Source organism: Zonotrichia leucophrys, chromosome 19 (genome assembly GCF_028769735.1).
Source record: "Zonotrichia leucophrys gambelii isolate GWCS_2022_RI chromosome 19, RI_Zleu_2.0, whole genome shotgun sequence".
Lineage (NCBI taxonomy): Eukaryota > Metazoa > Chordata > Aves > Passeriformes > Passerellidae > Zonotrichia > Zonotrichia leucophrys.
In genome coordinates, this window is record NC_088188.1 from 9,055,190 (window position 1) to 9,073,387 (window position 18,198).

Consider the following 18,198-nt stretch of genomic DNA (forward strand, 5'->3'; position numbering starts at 1 on the left):
TAAAAAGCAGCATCTTCTTTTGCCTGCAGAGATTCACCAGGAGATGCTGTAATCCATTGACTTTTACATTCAGCAGTGGAGAATCTCTTGATGTGAAGGACAAGGCAACATGAACTCCTGCTTTGTTTAGATGTTTTAAAAATATAAATATTCCTTTCAAAATAAATGCTTTGACTAGAAGAGGAAATCACCCAGCCCTTACTCCTTTTGGCTGGATGTTTCCATGTGAGATTGTAGGGATTTAATACCTGACAATTTAATTCCTGGCAATTCCACTGGTTTAAATCTGATGCAATGGGGACCATCTCTCCCCCACCCCTGGTGTCTTTCCAAGAGACTGGTTAATTTTTAAATTGGATCAGCAACATTCAAAAAAAAAAAAAAATTGGTAAAGTTTCTATTACACAAAGATAAGCCTTAGACTGAGCACAAACTGACTTGCCTGTAGCTTTCCTAATATGATTGCACTGTGCAGAGTAGATACTAAAATTTATATTAAAATTTCTTTATGCAGGTCCCCTCTAGGGAGAGGAAGAGGGAAGGGAAAAGCTTCATGTGACAGATGCTAATTATGCAGCTTAATGCACTTCTGGAAGTTGCAGAGATGAGAACTCTATAAGAACCTATATACAAAACAAAGCACATTTTCAACAGCATTTTTCCCTCAATGCTTTTTTAATCTGCCTCCTCTCTGTTTTATTTCCCAAAGAGTACAAAGGGCAGGCGGTGTCTCGGGTGCAGAACTCACCAGCCATGGGTGTGATTGCTCTCCATTGTGCATTGCTGCTCTGTCCATGGAATTGGGAAAGCTGCAAGGGAGGAACTGGAGTTCAGAATTCCCCAATTGATGTGTTAGCTTGCTTCCCTCTTTGGTGGATGTTTTATCAGCTCCTTATCCTGGGTTTAGGTTTGCTGGATGTTCTGCAGGGATCCTGCAGAAGGATTTGTTGTGATGGATGTGTCAGGGCTGATGAACCAGATCCCAAAATGCTTTGTGTAGAGAAGTGAGCTGAGGTCCTCAAAGCTGGAGGTGCAGCCACACCAAGCCCAGCGTTAGACACTAATCCTCTCTTCCAGACACTGAGCTGTGCAGTTTGAGGGAAGAGAAATGGGAAAATTATCCTGAAATCAATCCAGACTTGCAAGAAGTATTGTCCTGCGTATCCAAATCTACCAAATCCCTTTTACCAAGGGATTCTCTTCCCTCTTAGTGACAAACCCAAACCAGCTCTCATGTGCTTGGTGCAGAATCCTGCTTTCCCCGATGCCCTTCACATTTCCCCGAGGGGAGGAGTGACTCGAGAGCCTCTCCCAGGGCCATGGGGGTGCCCAGGGGCTCCCGAGGGGCCGGGGCTGGCCCTGGGCACCCAGGAATGCTCCTGGGCTGCAGCCAGCCCGGGGAAAACCATCTGTTCCCCTTGGAAAGGGGTTTGCTTCCCCCGGAGCCCTCCCCCCGCATCCCGGCTCCGGCCCCAGCTGCCGTGCTGCCACGAGCACTGAGGGAATGAATCTCCTGCGTTTAAAAATACTCCGCTTCTATTTAGATGAAAAGAAGAATCTTGCTTGCCTACACTGGCATACAAAAATAGGCTCAGTGTGAGTAAATCTTCAAAGTTTCTCTTGGTGAATATATCTAGCCTCACTTCTTTTTTTTAACTTATCATATAAGTTTATTTATAGAGTGTCCTTCTTTCCTCCTACTCTATCAAGACATTTGCAGAAGGTTGTCGCTCGTCTTGTTCAGGAGTCCTGAAATAATTTGCAGGGCCTTTGAAACATCATCGTGTTGCATAGTTGTGATCAACGTGCTGCTGTTGCATGAACATATCATATTTTAATGTGAATGTCAGGTTAGCTGAGACATTCAGGGCTTTCTTTTACTTTAGGTGCTTTACACTGGTTTGTGTTTTCACTCAAACGCTGCAGTAAAAATTCTGCATATAGTAATTTAAAATTTTCCATTTTACATGCAAGGCATTGCCTAGAAAATTAATGTGTAATATGAGAGGATTAGTAAGATGCATACACTTTCCAAACATCTCTTAAAAATAGCTTTCACTGTCACTGTAGCATCTTAATTCTGAATAATCTCACAGTCCTTCTGCAAATCTGTGCATGTAGTAACAGAGAAGCCACCTACTTCATCCTCTTGAACTGCACAATATGGATCCGGGCATGGATGGAAAAAAATGGGTTTGGAGTTGGTCTGTGCTTTGGCAGAGAGGCTGTCTGTGGGACTAGTGAGAGCATTAACGCTTGCATTAAATATTAAAGTCAGCTTTCACAATTCTTGCTCTATCTTTTCCAAAAGGCTCCGAGATCCTCACTCTGGAATTTGCTCTGTGCAGATCTGGGGAATGCTCTGCCAAGGGGTGGAAGCTGTGGCAGGGGAGCCAAGGCGAGTGTTCCTGAGCTGGGGGACGCTCTGTGCCCGGACTTTGGCCCGGGCTGACCGGAGGTGCCCTGGGCTGGGCACAGAATCCAGGGATCTCCACAGGGACCGCTGAGTCCACACCGGGACCACACCGGGATCAGCCCTGGAATGGATGGGAGCCCCAGCAGGGACAAGGGAAGGGTGTAAATATCGAAATGGGGCTGCCAAAAGATGCACCAGGCTCTGCTGCGTGCTGGGACATGGCACAACGGGCACGAACTGATGCCCAGGGTGCTCCACCTGAACATGGGGAAGAACTTATCCAAGGGGCACTTTATCCAGAGAGGCTGCACAGCCTCCCCCATGGCATTATCTCAGACATGATCCTGCGCTCCGGGCTGTCCCACCGCGCTCCTTCCACCCCGAGCCATCCCCACCATCCCTGGGGCCGCGGGCCCGGCCGGAGCGGGATTCGAACCCGCGGCCCCGCCGCTCAGCCGCCTCCCGCAGCCGCTAGATGGCGCCGGCCCAACGAGCAAGGCGGGGGCTCCGCAGCGCCCCGGACGCCCCTGGCGGCCGCGCGCCGCCGCCGCACCCGCCTTCCCCCAGCGGCGCCGGCGGCCATGGCGGTGCGCGCCCACGTGACGGCGCGGCGGCCAATGGGAGCGCGGCAGGGGGGCCCCGACCGCCGTCCCTGTGGCCGCCATTAAAGAAAAAGGGTCTCGGAATTACCCGGGAGCCGGATCCGCTCCCGCTCCGGCCATGGGGGACCCGCGCTGAGGCTCCCGCCGCCACAGGATGCCGCGGCCGGGCAGCCGCCGACAGAGGCACCGCTGAGGGGAGGCGACGCGCCGGCGGGGGCTTCGCGGCACCGACTCCGCCAGCGGCAGCAGCGGCGGCGGCCGCCGCGTCCCTGTGTGTCGGCGGCGCCGGGAATTGCGGGGCTCCGACCCCTTCGGGCTGAGCAGAGCCCGGGGCTCGGCCGCCGCCTCCCCGCCCTGCCCAGGAGCCTCGGGGAGGGGGCCCTCCGCCCACCGCCCCCGCGGGGACCCGCACCTGAGGAGAGCGAGCGGTCTCGGGGCTCCCCCGCCCCCCCGGCACAGACCGCTCCGGCTGAAGACGATCGTTTTTTATATTCCCCCCCCTCGCGCTTTTTTTTTTTTTTCTTCCCCTGTTTTGTTGTTTTTTTTTTCTTTCTTTCTTTTTTTTTCCCTTTATTTTTAAAGGACCGGCCTCGCAGCTGAGCTGGTCCCTCCCCGCCTCGCCGCCCCCCGGGCTCTGGCGGGGGTCGCGTCCCCCTGCCCGCGGTGAGGGCTCCGCTTCCCCCGAAGAGACTTTGCGGGGTCCCCCGGCCCCCGAGGACAGCTGGGGAGGACCAGGCTCCCCGAAGACACTCTGCGATTTACCGCGTCCTCCTCCTCCCCCGAAAAGGCTGGGGATCGGCCTCCCGGAGACTCCTCCATCCTTCCCCGAAGAGACTTCGAGGGTCACCCGCAATTTCCTCCTTCCACCCTTCTCCCCCTCCCTCCTTTCCCCACGGAAGGAATTTTTACCCAGCGGAGGATATTTTGGTTTCGCCCTCGCTGCGAAGAGTATTTCGTTTTGGGGAGGGGGGGTTTCCACACGGGAATTTAATCCCCCGCTGGGCTGCTAAGGAGACTTTTGCGGCCTTTCTCTCTCAAGGAATACCTTCCCCCCTCCCCTGCCCCCGCAGATGTTTTTTTGGGGTACACCCCAGGAAATTTTTCTTGCTCTGCCTTTACGAATTCTTCAGACTGGCCTTGCTTCTGGCCCCTGAAGTTTGTTTTTATGATTTTAAATTTTAATTTATTTGGAATATTTTTGGAGCAGGGGAGAAGAATCTGACCCCCCCACACCCTGTTGCCCTCGGACTCCGAAGAGACGAGCCTGGATTTTTCTCTCTCCCACGGCCAATCCTTCCCAGTCATTCCACAATTTGCCCCTTTCTCATCTGATGACTAAAGGAACAGGAGGAAGAGGAGGGGGGGTTCTGGATTAATTGCCCCCGCTGGATTATTTATTTTTTCCTGCTTCTCTTGCTTGGCATCTGAGAAGAGAGGAAGGAGGGATGTCAACTGATTTTTACCCCTAGCCCCCTGGATTAATTACCCCATTTTTATTCTCTTGTTGGATCAATTACCCCTTCACCTTACCTCCTCTCCCTCCCCTCCTTATGCGAACGAGAAGACAAGAGGAACAGGGAGGATTTTGATCTTAATCTCCCGTCGTTGGATTACTTACCACCTCCCTCTTTCTGTTCTCCCCTTCCACGGCGGCTTTACACCCCCGATTGAGCTCCAGAAGACGAGAAAACGTTCTGAGTTCCTCTTTAATTTTTTATATTTTAATTTTTTTTTTAATATTTTCCCCCCCCCTCTCTCCCACACCTCTCTGTCTCTCCTCGCGGGTTATTCCCCCTGCCACTATTTCGCGTGCGTGTGTCTGTAAATCCCTTATTTAATTGTATTATTATTTGTGCGTGTGCAGAGCCCCCCTCCCCCTTTCCCTCTCGCTGTCTGTCTCTCCCTCTCTCCCTCTCTCTCCCTCTCTCTCTCTCTCTCTGTCTGTCTCTTTCTTTCTTGTCGGAGGCTGTGGGATAATGGCGTGTGGGTTGTGGCTGTGAGGATGAGTTCCTGCTTCGTGCCGAACGGGGCCAGCCTGGAGGATTGCCATTCCAACCTCTTCTGCCTGGTGAGTGTCGGCCCCCGGCTCGCAGCCGCCCGGGGCCACCGAGGGAAGGGCTGGGAGCTCCGGGGGAGGGGGAAGGGGCAGTGGAAGCAAAGCAGCCATTTTTAGCGGAGCTTCTGCTGGATGAGCCCTTCGGAGTAGGCCCTGCCTGGAGCAGCCAACTCTCCCATGCCCCTCTGGTTCCCCTCCATCGCTGTCTGTCTCGCCTCGCCCCTCCCTCCGCTTTCTTCCTGGATAGCAGCCTCCCTGGAACTCGCCTTTTCCTTCCCTTTCCGTGCCTTCCAACTTTTCCTCCTTTCTCCCTTGCTTCTGAGCCTGGTGTTTCTCGGAGCTGCTGCTGCTCCCGGCCCCACATCTCGGGGAACTTTCTCTTTTCCCTCCTCACTCGTGACATCCCAGGCAAATCCTCCCCTTCTTCCTCGCTTTTACGCGGATCCCTTTCCCTGCTTGTTTTTATTCTGGTGATGCCCTGTTTTTATTTTGGTGATGCCCTGCCTGTCTTGTGTTTTGATGTGCACCATTTTGTAGTCGTTTTTTTAACCCAAATATCAAATCGTTGGTATTGTTGAATTTTGGTAGCTCCAAGAGTAAATTCGATATAACTGGACTGTGATGCAATTTTTTGGTGTCTGTGCTGAGCTGTTTCATCAGCTTTTAATGCAAATGAGCTAATCTTAGCTGTCTGCCTGATATTTATGATCCTAGAGATTGTTACAACAATCCTGTGCCAATCTGTGGCACTCATATTTTTGGATGGAGGGGAATCTGGGCGGCCTGACTGTGTCTGCAGCCTGCATCAGGCCTGCAGCTCCAGATTAATAGTACAATTTCAAATCTGAAAGTCTTTCTGAAGTAGCAACTGTTGCAGACAACCTTTCATCTAAATTGCTCTCCTGCTGAAGGTAGGGAGGCTGCCATGTTAGGTTTAAATGTTGCAGTAATCTTTTGTGTGTTGTCATATTGGGAAGACAAAAAATAGTAACTTCTTAGCAAATGCCAGCCTGCCTGGCTCTGCCTTCCCAAAGAGAACCCGGGGCAATGCCTCCCCTACCTGCCTTAAGGTGCCTGTGCTGGAGTGAAAAAACTGAGTGCTAAAACTTGGTGTTGTGATGGAGATAATCCAGGAATTGTGTGCTTCCCGTTACACACGGTAGTAGCTCTTTCCCTGTGTAAAGCCAAATTAATTTTTGCCTAGGAAGGGGTTTAGTGGATCATTATCAGCGTGGTTGCAGGTCTAACATATAATTGAATGATAAAACGAGGATTTAAATCGTTGAAATGTGGTGTGAGGAATGAAAAGTATGATAGCTCTTGGTAAAATCAGTGAGGACGAGAGATTTCCTGGGGGAGAGACAGAATTTTTTGCCATGGAGAAACTTGTGAAATTTTCCCAAGTGGTAGATGGCTGGAAGAATGTGTGATTTACTGTATCACCTATTTCCATGGAGTAATCTTGGATGGAAAAGGCAGTGTATGCATAAGTAAGCAAAAAGAAAGATGTTCTTTGCTAAGGCAAGTGCTGAGGAGATTGGGCCGTGTCAGTCTGTGAATAATAACATTACTCACTCGTCTTTCCCTCTTTTACTTGAAATCAAATCTGCTTTTTCTCTGTGTACCCTTAAAGCTGCAGTGAAAACAAACAGCTCTTGCTTTCCTGCAGTTATTAAACTGGGAGCACCCAGGGATCCTAAAGCACACAGAACCAACCAACCAACCCAGTTCCACGAAATCCTGGGGGATCCCTTTCTCGGATCCCCTTGCCCGCGCGCGGACGCGCTCGCCGTGGATGTGCCCGCACGCTGACAGCCCTTTTCTCCCTGCAGGCTGATCTGACTGGCATTAAATGGAAGCGTTACGTGTGGCAGGGCCCAACGTCTGCCCCCATCCTGTTCCCGGTGACGGAGGAGGATCCCATCCTGAGCAGCTTCAGCCGCTGCCTCAAGGCCGACGTGCTCAGCGTCTGGCGCCGCGACCAGCGGCCCGGCCGCAGGGAGCTCTGGATATTCTGGTGGGGGGATGACCCCAACTTTGCTGACCTGATCCACCATGATCTCTCAGGTAGGAGCTTGCTGGCACCTTCCTCTGGTCACTGGAAGGATCTGTACGTTCTTTGGTCACTGGAGGGATCTGTGCATTCTTTGCTCGCTGCTGCTCAGGGCTCGTTTCCGACACCTGCACCAGGTGGAGTGTTAGCTCCAGAAAGGATGAATTTGTTGCTGTAACCCTCTCCAAATTATTGCAACCATCTGCTCTCTCCCTTGGACTGCTGGATTTTTCAGAAACAAGGGATTTTTGGATTTTTGGTCCCCACTTGTTCCCTTGAAAGAAACAAAACACAAGCCTATGAGTTTTGGCAGCTTCTTCATGAGAAAGCTGTGCTGAAAGCTGTGCCTGTGATTCACAAGTGATGTCTTAAACATGTTTTGATAAGATCCCTTTTGTTTGGGCAATTAGAATTTTCAAATTCAAATAGTAAAGCTCATTTTATTATGTAATAAGAAGTGTAGAGATCTGGGCAACTCTTGAGCTTTTTGGAGTTGTTTTGGTTGGAATTCACACCATCAGTGAGAAGCCCTCAGAAGGAGGCACCAGGAACTAACCAGCTGTTTCCATGCAAAATCTGTAAACCTTTTAGTTTTTATGATTCCTCTCCCCCACTTTTCCTGTTGCCCTGAACCTGCTTTCAAACCCAGCCTTTTGAAAGACTGACAATATTTGTATTTCTCAATAATGTTGTACTTCAAATTTGGCACCTTGCTTTGGAACTGTTTGCTTGTTGAGCTCAATTCCCCACGTAGATGGTTCCAGCTGCTTATCAGCAAGGTGACGAAGTTAGATATTTAAATTGGGTGAGTCTAAAGGTGAGACTCAACTAATTCGAGGGAAAAAAAAAAAACAACAAACACATCACTCTAATTTCCTTTCAAATAATGTACAGTATTCAGATTACTGAAGTGTAAAATGAGCCCAAGGTTTGGTGACCTGGTAACCAGAAATTGTTAATGCTGCCTCTGTGTGTGTGTGTGTGGATAAGCTGGAGAACAAACAGGAGTTTAAAGTGCCACTGAGGAAGTTGACTTGAAACAATTTAATAATGTGTGGAATTTTCATACAAAAATACTGTGATCTGAAAAACAATTGACGCACTGAAATGATGTTTATTTCTTTGAATAGTCGACTTCAAAGATTGAGCTGTTGCTCCTATTCCTGTCTGTCCTGGAACTACAAACTTTGCATTTTAAATGGCACTTACACTGGAGTTTGCTTGATATTTTAGTGCATTTGAGGCTTCCTTCTTATGACCTATAAATAACCTCAGTTGTGACCTGCAGGGAACATCCTTTGTGTGCCTGAGATGTGACTTGGACCCAGTGCTGGCTGGTTTTGGCCTGGGCCTGCCCTGAGCCAAGACCAGCACTTGTGTGGAAGGACCTGTGTGAATTGTTTGTGTTGTGGGATTAAATTGAGACAAACACATTTAGAGTGGGAAATCCAGTGAAATTTAAGCCATTTAAAAAGCGCAATTTTGTGCTGCCTAACCACTAAAATTATTTGTTTGAGCAACTTTCTTTGCCACTTCTTGAATCTGTCTGCTGGTGATTTATCACAGAGGGACATTTGGAAACAGCAGTGGTTTGTAGCTGCAGTTCCAGCTCAGCCCCTTGTTTGTGCTTGTCCAGAATTCCCCTTTTGCACAGGTAGATAAGCAGGTATCATCCCAGGGAATTACCAACTCTTAACCTCTCTTAGGGTGTAAGGCAGAGATAGTGCAGGATTAGAGTCTCCCAGCCATGTCTTTGGGTATTTTCTTGGTTCAGGTCACCTGTGGGTGCCTGTGCTTCCCCAGAGCTGTTCCACACGTGTTGTGTGCAGTGCTGCTGCTCCTCAGGCTGTCACCTGCAGCTGGCTCTGACACTGCAGAGGTTTTGTCCTCCTGGAATGAAAAAGAGAATTTGTGTGTGAGAGGCTCTGGTGCCAGGAGCTGGTACAGACCCTCCTGTGCATCTCAGCTGAGGGGTGCCCACAGCTGCACTTTTTCTTTTTGCTGTTACACAAAATCTTCACGTGGATCTCATAGAAGAGAGAATTATGGCTGAACCCAAACAATGTTATCTGACCTTTGTCGTAGCCTAATGGATTTTTTCATCGGTGGACAATTTCTCCTGGTAATTCACACTGCCTTGTTCTCCCAATGACTGCTTGTTACATTTTCAATGGGAATGATAAATGACTTCTTAGCACAGGCTTGTTACCTGCAAAATTGATTGGAAATTGTTTGCTGCTGGAGGCTGAGGTGCTGCCTCATTTGGAAGTTTGCTGCTGGATGGGTGAAGGATTGTCCTGCAGGATGGGGACAGGGAGCAATGTGGGAGCAGTTTGTCCCTTGGTGCCTTTGGACAGATTTCTCCTGGAGAGGTGGCCCTTGAGAGAGCCCTGGTTAGACATCTGCCAGAGCCACATTAATAACTCCTGATTCTGCTCCCTTTGCTCTGAAACTCTGCCTGTTCAGCACAGGTTGGTATTCTGACAGTTTCTGAATTTTTGGTGAGGTGCAGTTTCAGTGAACAATGGGTGTTCAGTGACTGGAACACATCTTGGTTATCAGCCCTGGGGGATTTGAAATATGTCAGCTTCCCTTTTGTCCCCTTCCCAAGATGCCCTCAGCAGGGGATGCAGGGTTGGGAATGTCCATCTTTGCATATCAGATTGAAGAAATAAATGCTATCTCTGTGTTCAGCTGCGCATTCTGCAAGTTCACTCTGTGCCCTGGAGTCACGTTTGAATCGTGCTCGTGGCTGTGGCAGGGTTCTCACTGCAAGCCTTGGATAAGTGTCTTGTTGATGGTCAGGGATTGTTGTTGCCTCGGGGCATGTCAAAAGGAGACTTGTTCAGAGATGCTGATTGATCAGGAATATTGACTTCACTCAATCATTTATTTTTTTCCCTTCCCTAGGAACCTACTTACTGTACATACAGCCAAAAACCCAGAGCTCTGTTTCTATCCCAACGTAGCTAGAGGCAGACAGAAGTTAGTGAAATGTTATTTTAGCCTCTAACAACCTCAAAGGTTATGTTTTTGTTCTGACAGTGAGGCTTGATTATAGTAATTCTTGCAACTCAAACCCTAAAGTAGGACATCTCTTCCAATTTCAGCAGGCAATGGTCTCTCACAGCTCTGATCAGCAGTTATTTTATTAGAAAGGTTCTTTCTTATTTTCATGTGGCTACTTGTGCTCTTGGATTATTTTCTTTTAAATTGGCAGTAGATGATTTTAAACCTGAGAACAGTGGGGTATGAATTATGTACAAGACATAGTCCCAAGGAAATGGTTACAATTTGATTAATGCTGGGATAGGGGAATGCTGCTATATGGCTTTGACCTTCAAATTGCATCTCTTAAATGGTGAGCTGCAAGATGTATCTTTTTCATTCTGGTGTCTATTAAATTTGGTTAATTTACTTTAAAAATTAAAGAGTTGTCTGTCATATATCAAGATAATCAGTTTTTGTTTGCTGAACAATCTTGCTCATGCTTCTGTGAGGGGGAAATGTATAAAAATAATGCTGGCTGGAGGAGAGCTGGGGAGAATCCTGGTGTTTGTCTGGCTGGTAAAAACAGTCATGGCAGCACAGACTGACGTGTGCTGTGTGCTTTTCAGTGCATGTGCATTCTAGATCAAATCCCTGTCCCCAAAAATGCAGCGAGGTTGTGCTGATGTCAGCACTGAGTGTCTCACTGCTCCAGGACAATGGAGAGCAGAGGATGAGCCAGTTCCATTCCAAGGGGCTGCAAACCCTGCCAGTTGCAAGGAGCTGGCAAAGGCAGCTTGGAAAAGAGTTCAGCCAGTGATGCCTTTTTAAAATAACAATTGCTCCCTGAGATCATTGAACTCCTACAAAAAATACCGACAAAAAGGGGAAAGGAGGCTTTTGCAGCATTGTGCACCTGGTGTGGGCAGGGTGAGCTGCAGCCCCGAGGCTGGGCAGGGTCTGTGAGTTCTGAGGCAGCAGAGGCATTCCAAGTGTTCCTGCTGCATTGATGCTTCAGCATTTCCTCAGCCCTCCATGTTAGAGATGGAGCCACTTCAGCAAAAGTGCTGATAAGCATTATGCAAAAATGACTGAGGCAGTTTTATCAAACTTCAGTGTCTCGCTGTGAGCTCAAAGGTGACAAAGATTTAACTTTCCCTCCCCGTTTTTCCCTGACCACCATGCATGTGAAACATCAGTGGAGTCAGGTGGAAATGCTTTGTCACAGGCAGGGAATGAGGGTTTGGTGTTGGTTGTGTGTACAATGGCACGTGCAAAACCACCTGGGTACACCAGGACACTGAAATATTTCACTTACACTGCCACATCTACCTGAGTGTGCAGTTACTCAGCGTGGGGGGGGATACTGGATCCTTTAGCTGGGAAGTTTTTCAGCTTTTCCTGGGGCTTTGTAGCCAAACTTACATCCTCAAATAGAGAGGGAGAGCAGTTACCTTGTTATCCTTGCAAACTGCCATGGCTACACTCTTACAGAGAGGGTCTGCTTTGGAATTTAGAAAAGATTCAGGATTTAGGAAAGATTCTGCTGGGTACAGAGCATAAAACCCCTGTGTGTGACACTGGTAAAGGCCAAGCAGCACAAAAACCAACCTGGAATGGAGCTGAGTGTTCTCACTGGGGGATTTTGGACATTTTGGGTGCCCAGTCTGGGATTCAGGTTCTGTTCAGTGAGTGTGGATGACAGACACCACTCTAAGAGCAACAAACTTCAGCTGTCTTACTCAGATTCTTACACTGGTATTTTAAAATTGTATTGTTTTCCTTTTTTTCTTTGCTTCTCACTTGTTTCAGGCCCTCAAAACAGAATTTCAGTAGCTTTGCTGGGTAGTTCTTGCTTTGAGCAGTTTAAAATATTTTAATTCAAAAATCTGGGGTTTTCAATGGAAAACTTCTACTCCAAGTGTTTCTGTCACACCATTACAATATTGTGTACAGCAGCAGTTTCACATGGCTCTGTTTATTTACTTCCCTTGGAATCTGGGGTTTATATAGGAAGTTTAATTGTATAAATCAGGTGTGTGTCAGTGTTTTTATAACTGGCACAGTCATATAAAGGCAAAAAGGGAGCCTGTGAGGTGAGAAATGCTTCCAAAAGAAAAGTCTCACTCCTGATATGAGAGACTGGATTTTTCCCCTGTGTAATTGAAATAATTGGGGGGAATTGTAGCCCAAAGTGGAGGCTTTGTTTCTTTGCATAGTTTATTTTAGAGTTCATTGAGCATTAGGGAGATATTGTTAATGGTGTGATAAACACTCGGCCTGTGGAAGAACTGGTGTTTACTGGTGTGCTGTGTGCTAAAGGAAGGAGGGAAATTCCTGTTTTAGGTCTTGTCAAAAATGGCATTTTCTGGGCTGTATATTTATCTGTGCAATATAGATTTATCTATATTTATAATATATATTACTTATTAGAAATCCTTGATTAATCAATTTAACTAAATATCTGTGAATAACAATATGCTTTAAAAACCTGACATAAATTATGTTTTAATATTTAAAGATACTCCTTATTCAGAATTCACTAAAATTACAAGAGTTTTATATTTGGAGGGTGCTCTAAATTTTTTCATTACTCCTCCAAGAGCACCACACAGACAGAAAGGCACAATCAGTAAAAATGAACTTTACTGGTTCAGGTGAGCTGTGGGAAGAATGGAAAGGAGAAAATAAAAGTTCTGAAGGCCTCCAATAAAATTGGTAATATTGAGAAGGTGCTGACTGGAAAAGTTTGTTTATGTGTAGTATGCAAATTGCTTTTTCCTGGCCATTGTTTCCATGAATTCCTCATTCCCTGATCATTTTTAGCTTCATTTGAGGAAAACTCTGTCTAATATGTGATGTAAAGAGAGAGGCAGCAGTGGGATGTGAGCATAAATTGTTTAATGGATTGACATCCCAGTAAGTGTGCTGGGGAAGAGCTGAGAGAGCTCATCAGAAATGAAGCACTTGTAACCTTCAGGCTGCCAGAGCTCTTCTGTGGATAACACTTGTCCAAAGCGAAATTGTGGCTTAGCACCTTTTGAAAAATGAGTCAGCAACTTCTTTTGGTTTGTTAGCATTATCAGATTGAACATTTGGATTTGTTGTTGAAGAAAAATGAGAGGACCAAAGTGCCTCTTCCTCTCCCCCTCCTGCAATGAATGGTTTGCTGTGTACAATTTCTATTAAGTGGGAGGGGTTTTCTCATGTCGAGAAACAACAATTTGAATTAAGAAGAAAAATAGTTGGCAGATGTGAGCAGATGTCATGTTTGCTTCTCTCCACCACTGAAACAGGGGGAGGGGAAGGACTAAATAGGCTTCAGAAAGTCAGAGAACACTTACTGCTGGCTTTTTGCATGAATTTGAATAATGTTCTGAAGTGAGGGTTTCTTGAGCTGACAGCTTCTTCTGCCTTCCCTTTCTGTGGCAAGGTGTGCCTCACTCAGAGCAGCGGCCTGGTGAGCAAAAATTGGAGTTTTAATTGTGATTTCCATCTCAGACCTTGCACTTTCTCCACGTAACACACTCAGCTGAGATCTCTGGTTCTGCAGTAACCTAAGGGAGGAGAACTTTCAGGAATTACATCCTGGGGCAAGTTCTTGCTTGGAAAATCAGTCATAGCTTGGTGGTCCTGAATGAAGCTTCATCCATCCTAAATGGAGAATGGAAACATCTCATTTGTGTGAGCATCAAAACACAAGATTTGTGTTATTTCAGTATCCCTGCAGTTATCCATGGCATTGCCACACCAGGCAGCACTGGCAGAACCAGAGGGGACAATCTCAAGGGAAATTTAGGTTGGATATTGGGAAAAAGTTTTTTACAGAGAGGGTGATAAATTCTGGAATGTTCTGCCCAGGGAGGTGGTGGAGTCCCCATCCTGGATGGGTTTAAAACAAGCCTGGATTTGGCACTCAGTGAAGTGTTGGGGCTGGGTTGGACTCAATGATCCTAAAGGTCTCTTCCAACCCAGTGATTTCCTGAATCCTGTGAAATCTGTAAAACGCCAAACCAAAATTAGGCATAAAAACTGGAATTAGCTCCTTCCATCCAATCTTGTGGAAGCTCCTGGACGTGCTTGGATGTGTACAAAGCAGGAGTGTAACCTTTGAGATGGCGAGGAGTTTATGGTTTATAGCTAAAGTCCACGGTGGGCCGGCACAGGAGTTAATGTTTGCTCTGCTCCGAGCTGAGCGCCCCCTGCGCTGCCACGGCCCCTCACACCCTTTGACTTTGGACTTTTGTTGCTTTTTGTTACCAGAGCCCTGGGTGATGTTGCTGCAGCGAGTTACTGTGTTATCTTGTAGCTTTGCAGTTTTTAAAAACAACTTTTTGCTCCGCTCCAGAGCCGGAGTAGGGTGGTGAGGTGGGAAACTTTGTGGTGAGGTCTCTGCTTTGGGAGATGCTGCTCCTTGTTTTGCCTTGTCTTTCCCAGAAAATTATTTCATGGAGTGATTCATCTGTAATGATGCACACCTCCTCTTTTATAAATGATGGGGCAGGTTTGTTTACTCTTATTCTGTCCCTCAGAGTTCCTGGGAGTAACTTTCTTGTACTCACAATACCGGCCTTGTGTGGAAATGAACTTTTCCCTGTGTGGAATATACCAAAATACAAACACGCTCACCATGTTTTGGTTCCAGCAGGATTGAAATTCCCTTCTCTGTCATAAATATTGTTTATTGTAATAATCTGTAAGGTTTTTCCTAACTAAAACTCTGAGGCGTGTGGTTTTCTAGACGCTCTCTAATTTAAGGATATCAAGACTTTAGTTAATAATATTGCAACCTTTTAAGCTTGTAAGTGGCTTCCAGAGAAAGGTGAAGGGGCTTATTTCCAAGGGGGATTTAAATGCAAGGATTTGCCTGTGTTGTGAGGTTTTCTGACCACGGAGCAAAGCAGGGGAAGCAAAATTGTGTGTGAGGGAGAGGGGAGCAGGCAGGACCCTGCTCAGAGCCGGCTCCAGCCCCTGGGGATGTGCAGGGACAGAGGAGAAGCTGTTCCCACCTGGGCTCTGTGGGAGCTTGGAGCAATCACCTCCACAGGTCCCCCCTGACCTGAATTGTTCATGACTATCCAGAGACTGGAGTAAAAATGTCTCCTTATCTATGTCAGCCAAGCTTCTCCTCTCTCTGCTGCCTGCAGTACCAGCAATGGCATTGCAGAGTAACTCTGCTGGGTTAGCCCAAGGAGAGCAGAGCACACCCTGAGGGGTAGATGTGAGCCATGAAATGCCAGGAATTAGAGCCAGAAAGGCAAGATCTGAGTGCCAGGGGTTTAAGGGCAGTATCTCAAGCTTTATTATATTATTATATTATTATCCTGCTGTGAGTGTTGCTGGGGATGAATGGTATCAGGGACTCCCAGCTGTCCCTTGTTTTACCTGGGTGAGGGAATGCAGTGCCAGTGCAGCTCTTTGGAGCTGTGCTTGTGCTTTGAGGGCCTCTAGACCCTGTTCAGACACTGAGCACGAGCCAGAGTGGTGCAAGAAGTTGCAGCTCCTTGTCACAAATCTCATTTTTCCATTTGGCAAATCACCTTGGCTCCTGTGCCTGTGTTTGGTTGTGGGCACAGAAGGTGTCAGTGTTTGACTGCAGAATCCCATCGGTAGGAGCTGGGCATGGTCTTGCTGATTTTTCTCTCTGTACATCAGAAAGCAGGGCCAGGCTGCTTAAATATCTTCATTTTTAATGTTGAATTAAAAAGAAAAATGGCAGTTTTGAGTCTTGTGAGGAGAATCAGGTTGCTCTGACCAAAATTCTGAATCTGAGCATTTTTCATTATCATTGAGGGTCAGTTGATTGCTGACTTTTATTCCTGGCTTTCTTCAATCAATGCCACTCAAAGACACCAAGATATATTAAGTCTGGTTTTGATAAACTTATTTTTAAGCCTAATTGTCACCAATCCTGCAGGATGAGTAACCCGGACTCCCCAAAACACCTCACACACCGATCCCACAGCGCTCCTGCAGCCTGCAACACACAACGTGCTGCTGCCACTTGTTTCCTTTGTGTACAAACAACTGTTGAATCTTCTTTCCCTGTGGGGGATGAGATATTTTTCCAGCTGATCACTTTTAGCAGCTCCATCACAAAGCGAGCAGAGTTATCTGAACACCCCAGGCTGGCTTTGGTTGCGCGTTACGCCGTGAATATCTCTGACAGCCTGGTGGGAGAGAAGGGGCCGTTGTTGTCGGGTTTTCGGCTGTTTGGAGGGCCTGGAAAGGCCCGGGGTGGCCTTGGGGCAGCCGCGTATCGAAGGACGAGAAGAGGCTTCAGTTCTTCTTTTGGTTTTTATGTTTATTAATTGTTTATCTAAAAGATTTTCTTTCAGCCCGACAGAGCTCTGCTCAGCAGCCAGCCATGAGCACACTGTGCTGCCCTCCGGACAGCCACCTATCTTTATACCCATAGTTACGTGTACAATATTTATCATTTTTCCCCAATACCTTTTATTCTTATTACCCGGTGCACTTTCAGTAATGACCAATCCCAAAGTGCCACCATCACCACAGAAGATGGAGGAGAAGAAGAAGAAGAAGAAGGACAGGACACGCCCCAATTCCTCCATCTTACTTCTCTAAACCCCCCTGTACAGAAATCCTAAACCCTGTGTTTCACTCTCTAACTAACTAATCCCTTCACCATTCACCCCGGTGAAACCCTCCTGTCCTCATACAGGTGTCGTCTCCTGTGTAGGATCAAAGTGCAGCCACCAGACACTTCTGGAACATTCCAGGACTCCCGAGCCCCCCAAGGGTGCTCTCGGTGGCACCTCAGGACTCAGATCCTGAGATCCCACAGTTGTGACGCGTGTTGCCGTGACAGGGTGGGCTAAAAGGTGATTTCTGTTTGCCCTGTGCCTTGCAGAGGAGGAGGATGGCGTGTGGGAGAACGGGCTGTCCTACGAGTGCCGCACGCTGCTCTTCAAGGCCGTGCACAACCTGCTGGAGCGCTGCCTCATGAACAGGAACTTCGTGCGCATCGGCCGCTGGTTCGTCAAGCCCTACGAGAAGGATGAGAAACCCATCAACAAGAGGTAGGAGCCTTCACTGTGCTCTCGTGGAGAAGCTGGGGGGTTTGTTCTTTGTGCTTAAGAGACTCCTGTGGATGGTTTATTCTGAAGCCTGGGTCTCTGCTCTTTCGTATTTTGCGGCTTTTTTGGAGTTCTTCAAAAGTTTCTTATGATGAAAGGAAGTAACGCTAAACATGGTAAACAATATCTTGTGTGCTGGTACCCATGTCCAAACCATGGAGTAAACAATCTCTGTGCTGGTACCCATGTCCAAACCATGGACAATGGGTGTTGGGAAAGAAGGTGGAGTATTCCAGAAAAGAAGAAAAAGATACCTGAATGAAGGTAGGAAGAAATGATACCTGGATGAAGGTGTCTTGGGTTTAAGGTCCTGAATGAAGATACCTTTTTTAAGGTCCTGAATGGAGGTACCTCATCTTTAAGGTCCTGAATGAAGGTATCTTTTTTAAGGTCCTGAATGAAGGTACCTCATCTTTAAGGTCCTGAATGAAGGTACCTTTTTTAAGGTCCTGAATGAAGGTATCTTGTTTTGAAGGTCCTGAATCAAGGTATCTTTTTTAAGGTCCTGAATGAAGGTATCTCATATTTTTTAAGGTCCTGAATGAAGGTATCTCATATTTTTTAAGGTCCTGAATGAAGGTATCTTGTTTTTAAGGTCCTGAATGAAGGTACCTCATCTTTAAGGTCCTGAATGAAGGTATCTTGTCTTTAAGGTCCTGAATGAAGGTACCTTTTTTAAGGTCCTGAATGAAGGTATCTTGTCTTTAAGGTCCTAAATGAAGGCACCTTTTTTTAAGGTCCTGAATGAAGGCACCTTTTTTTAAGGTCCTGAATTAAGAGATCTCATCTTTTTCAAGGTCCTGAGTGAAGGTACCTTTTTTTAAGGTCCTATCTTGTTTTGAAGGTCCTGAATCAAGGTATCTTTTTTAAGGTCCTGAATGAAGGTATCTTTTTTAAGGTCCTGAATGAAGGTATTTTTCTTAAGGTCCTGAATGAAGGTGTCTCATCTTTAAGGACCTGGATGAAATATCTTATTTTTAAGG

The 18,198-nt window shown here is 47.0% G+C and overlaps 1 protein-coding gene across 1 annotated transcript in view; it reads left to right on the forward strand.

Annotated features, from left to right (window-relative positions):
• The first annotated feature begins 4,845 nt into the window (after nt 1-4,845).
• MED13 (mediator complex subunit 13) overlaps nt 4,846-18,198 on the forward strand; it is a 62,124-nt gene continuing 48,771 nt past the window's right edge. The window contains exons 1-3 of the mRNA XM_064729071.1: nt 4,846-5,086; nt 6,907-7,141; nt 16,990-17,158. Of these exons, the coding sequence (XP_064585141.1) occupies nt 5,021-5,086; nt 6,907-7,141; nt 16,990-17,158 (470 nt within the window). The 5' untranslated portion in view covers nt 4,846-5,020. The remainder of the gene's footprint in view (nt 5,087-6,906; nt 7,142-16,989; nt 17,159-18,198) is intronic.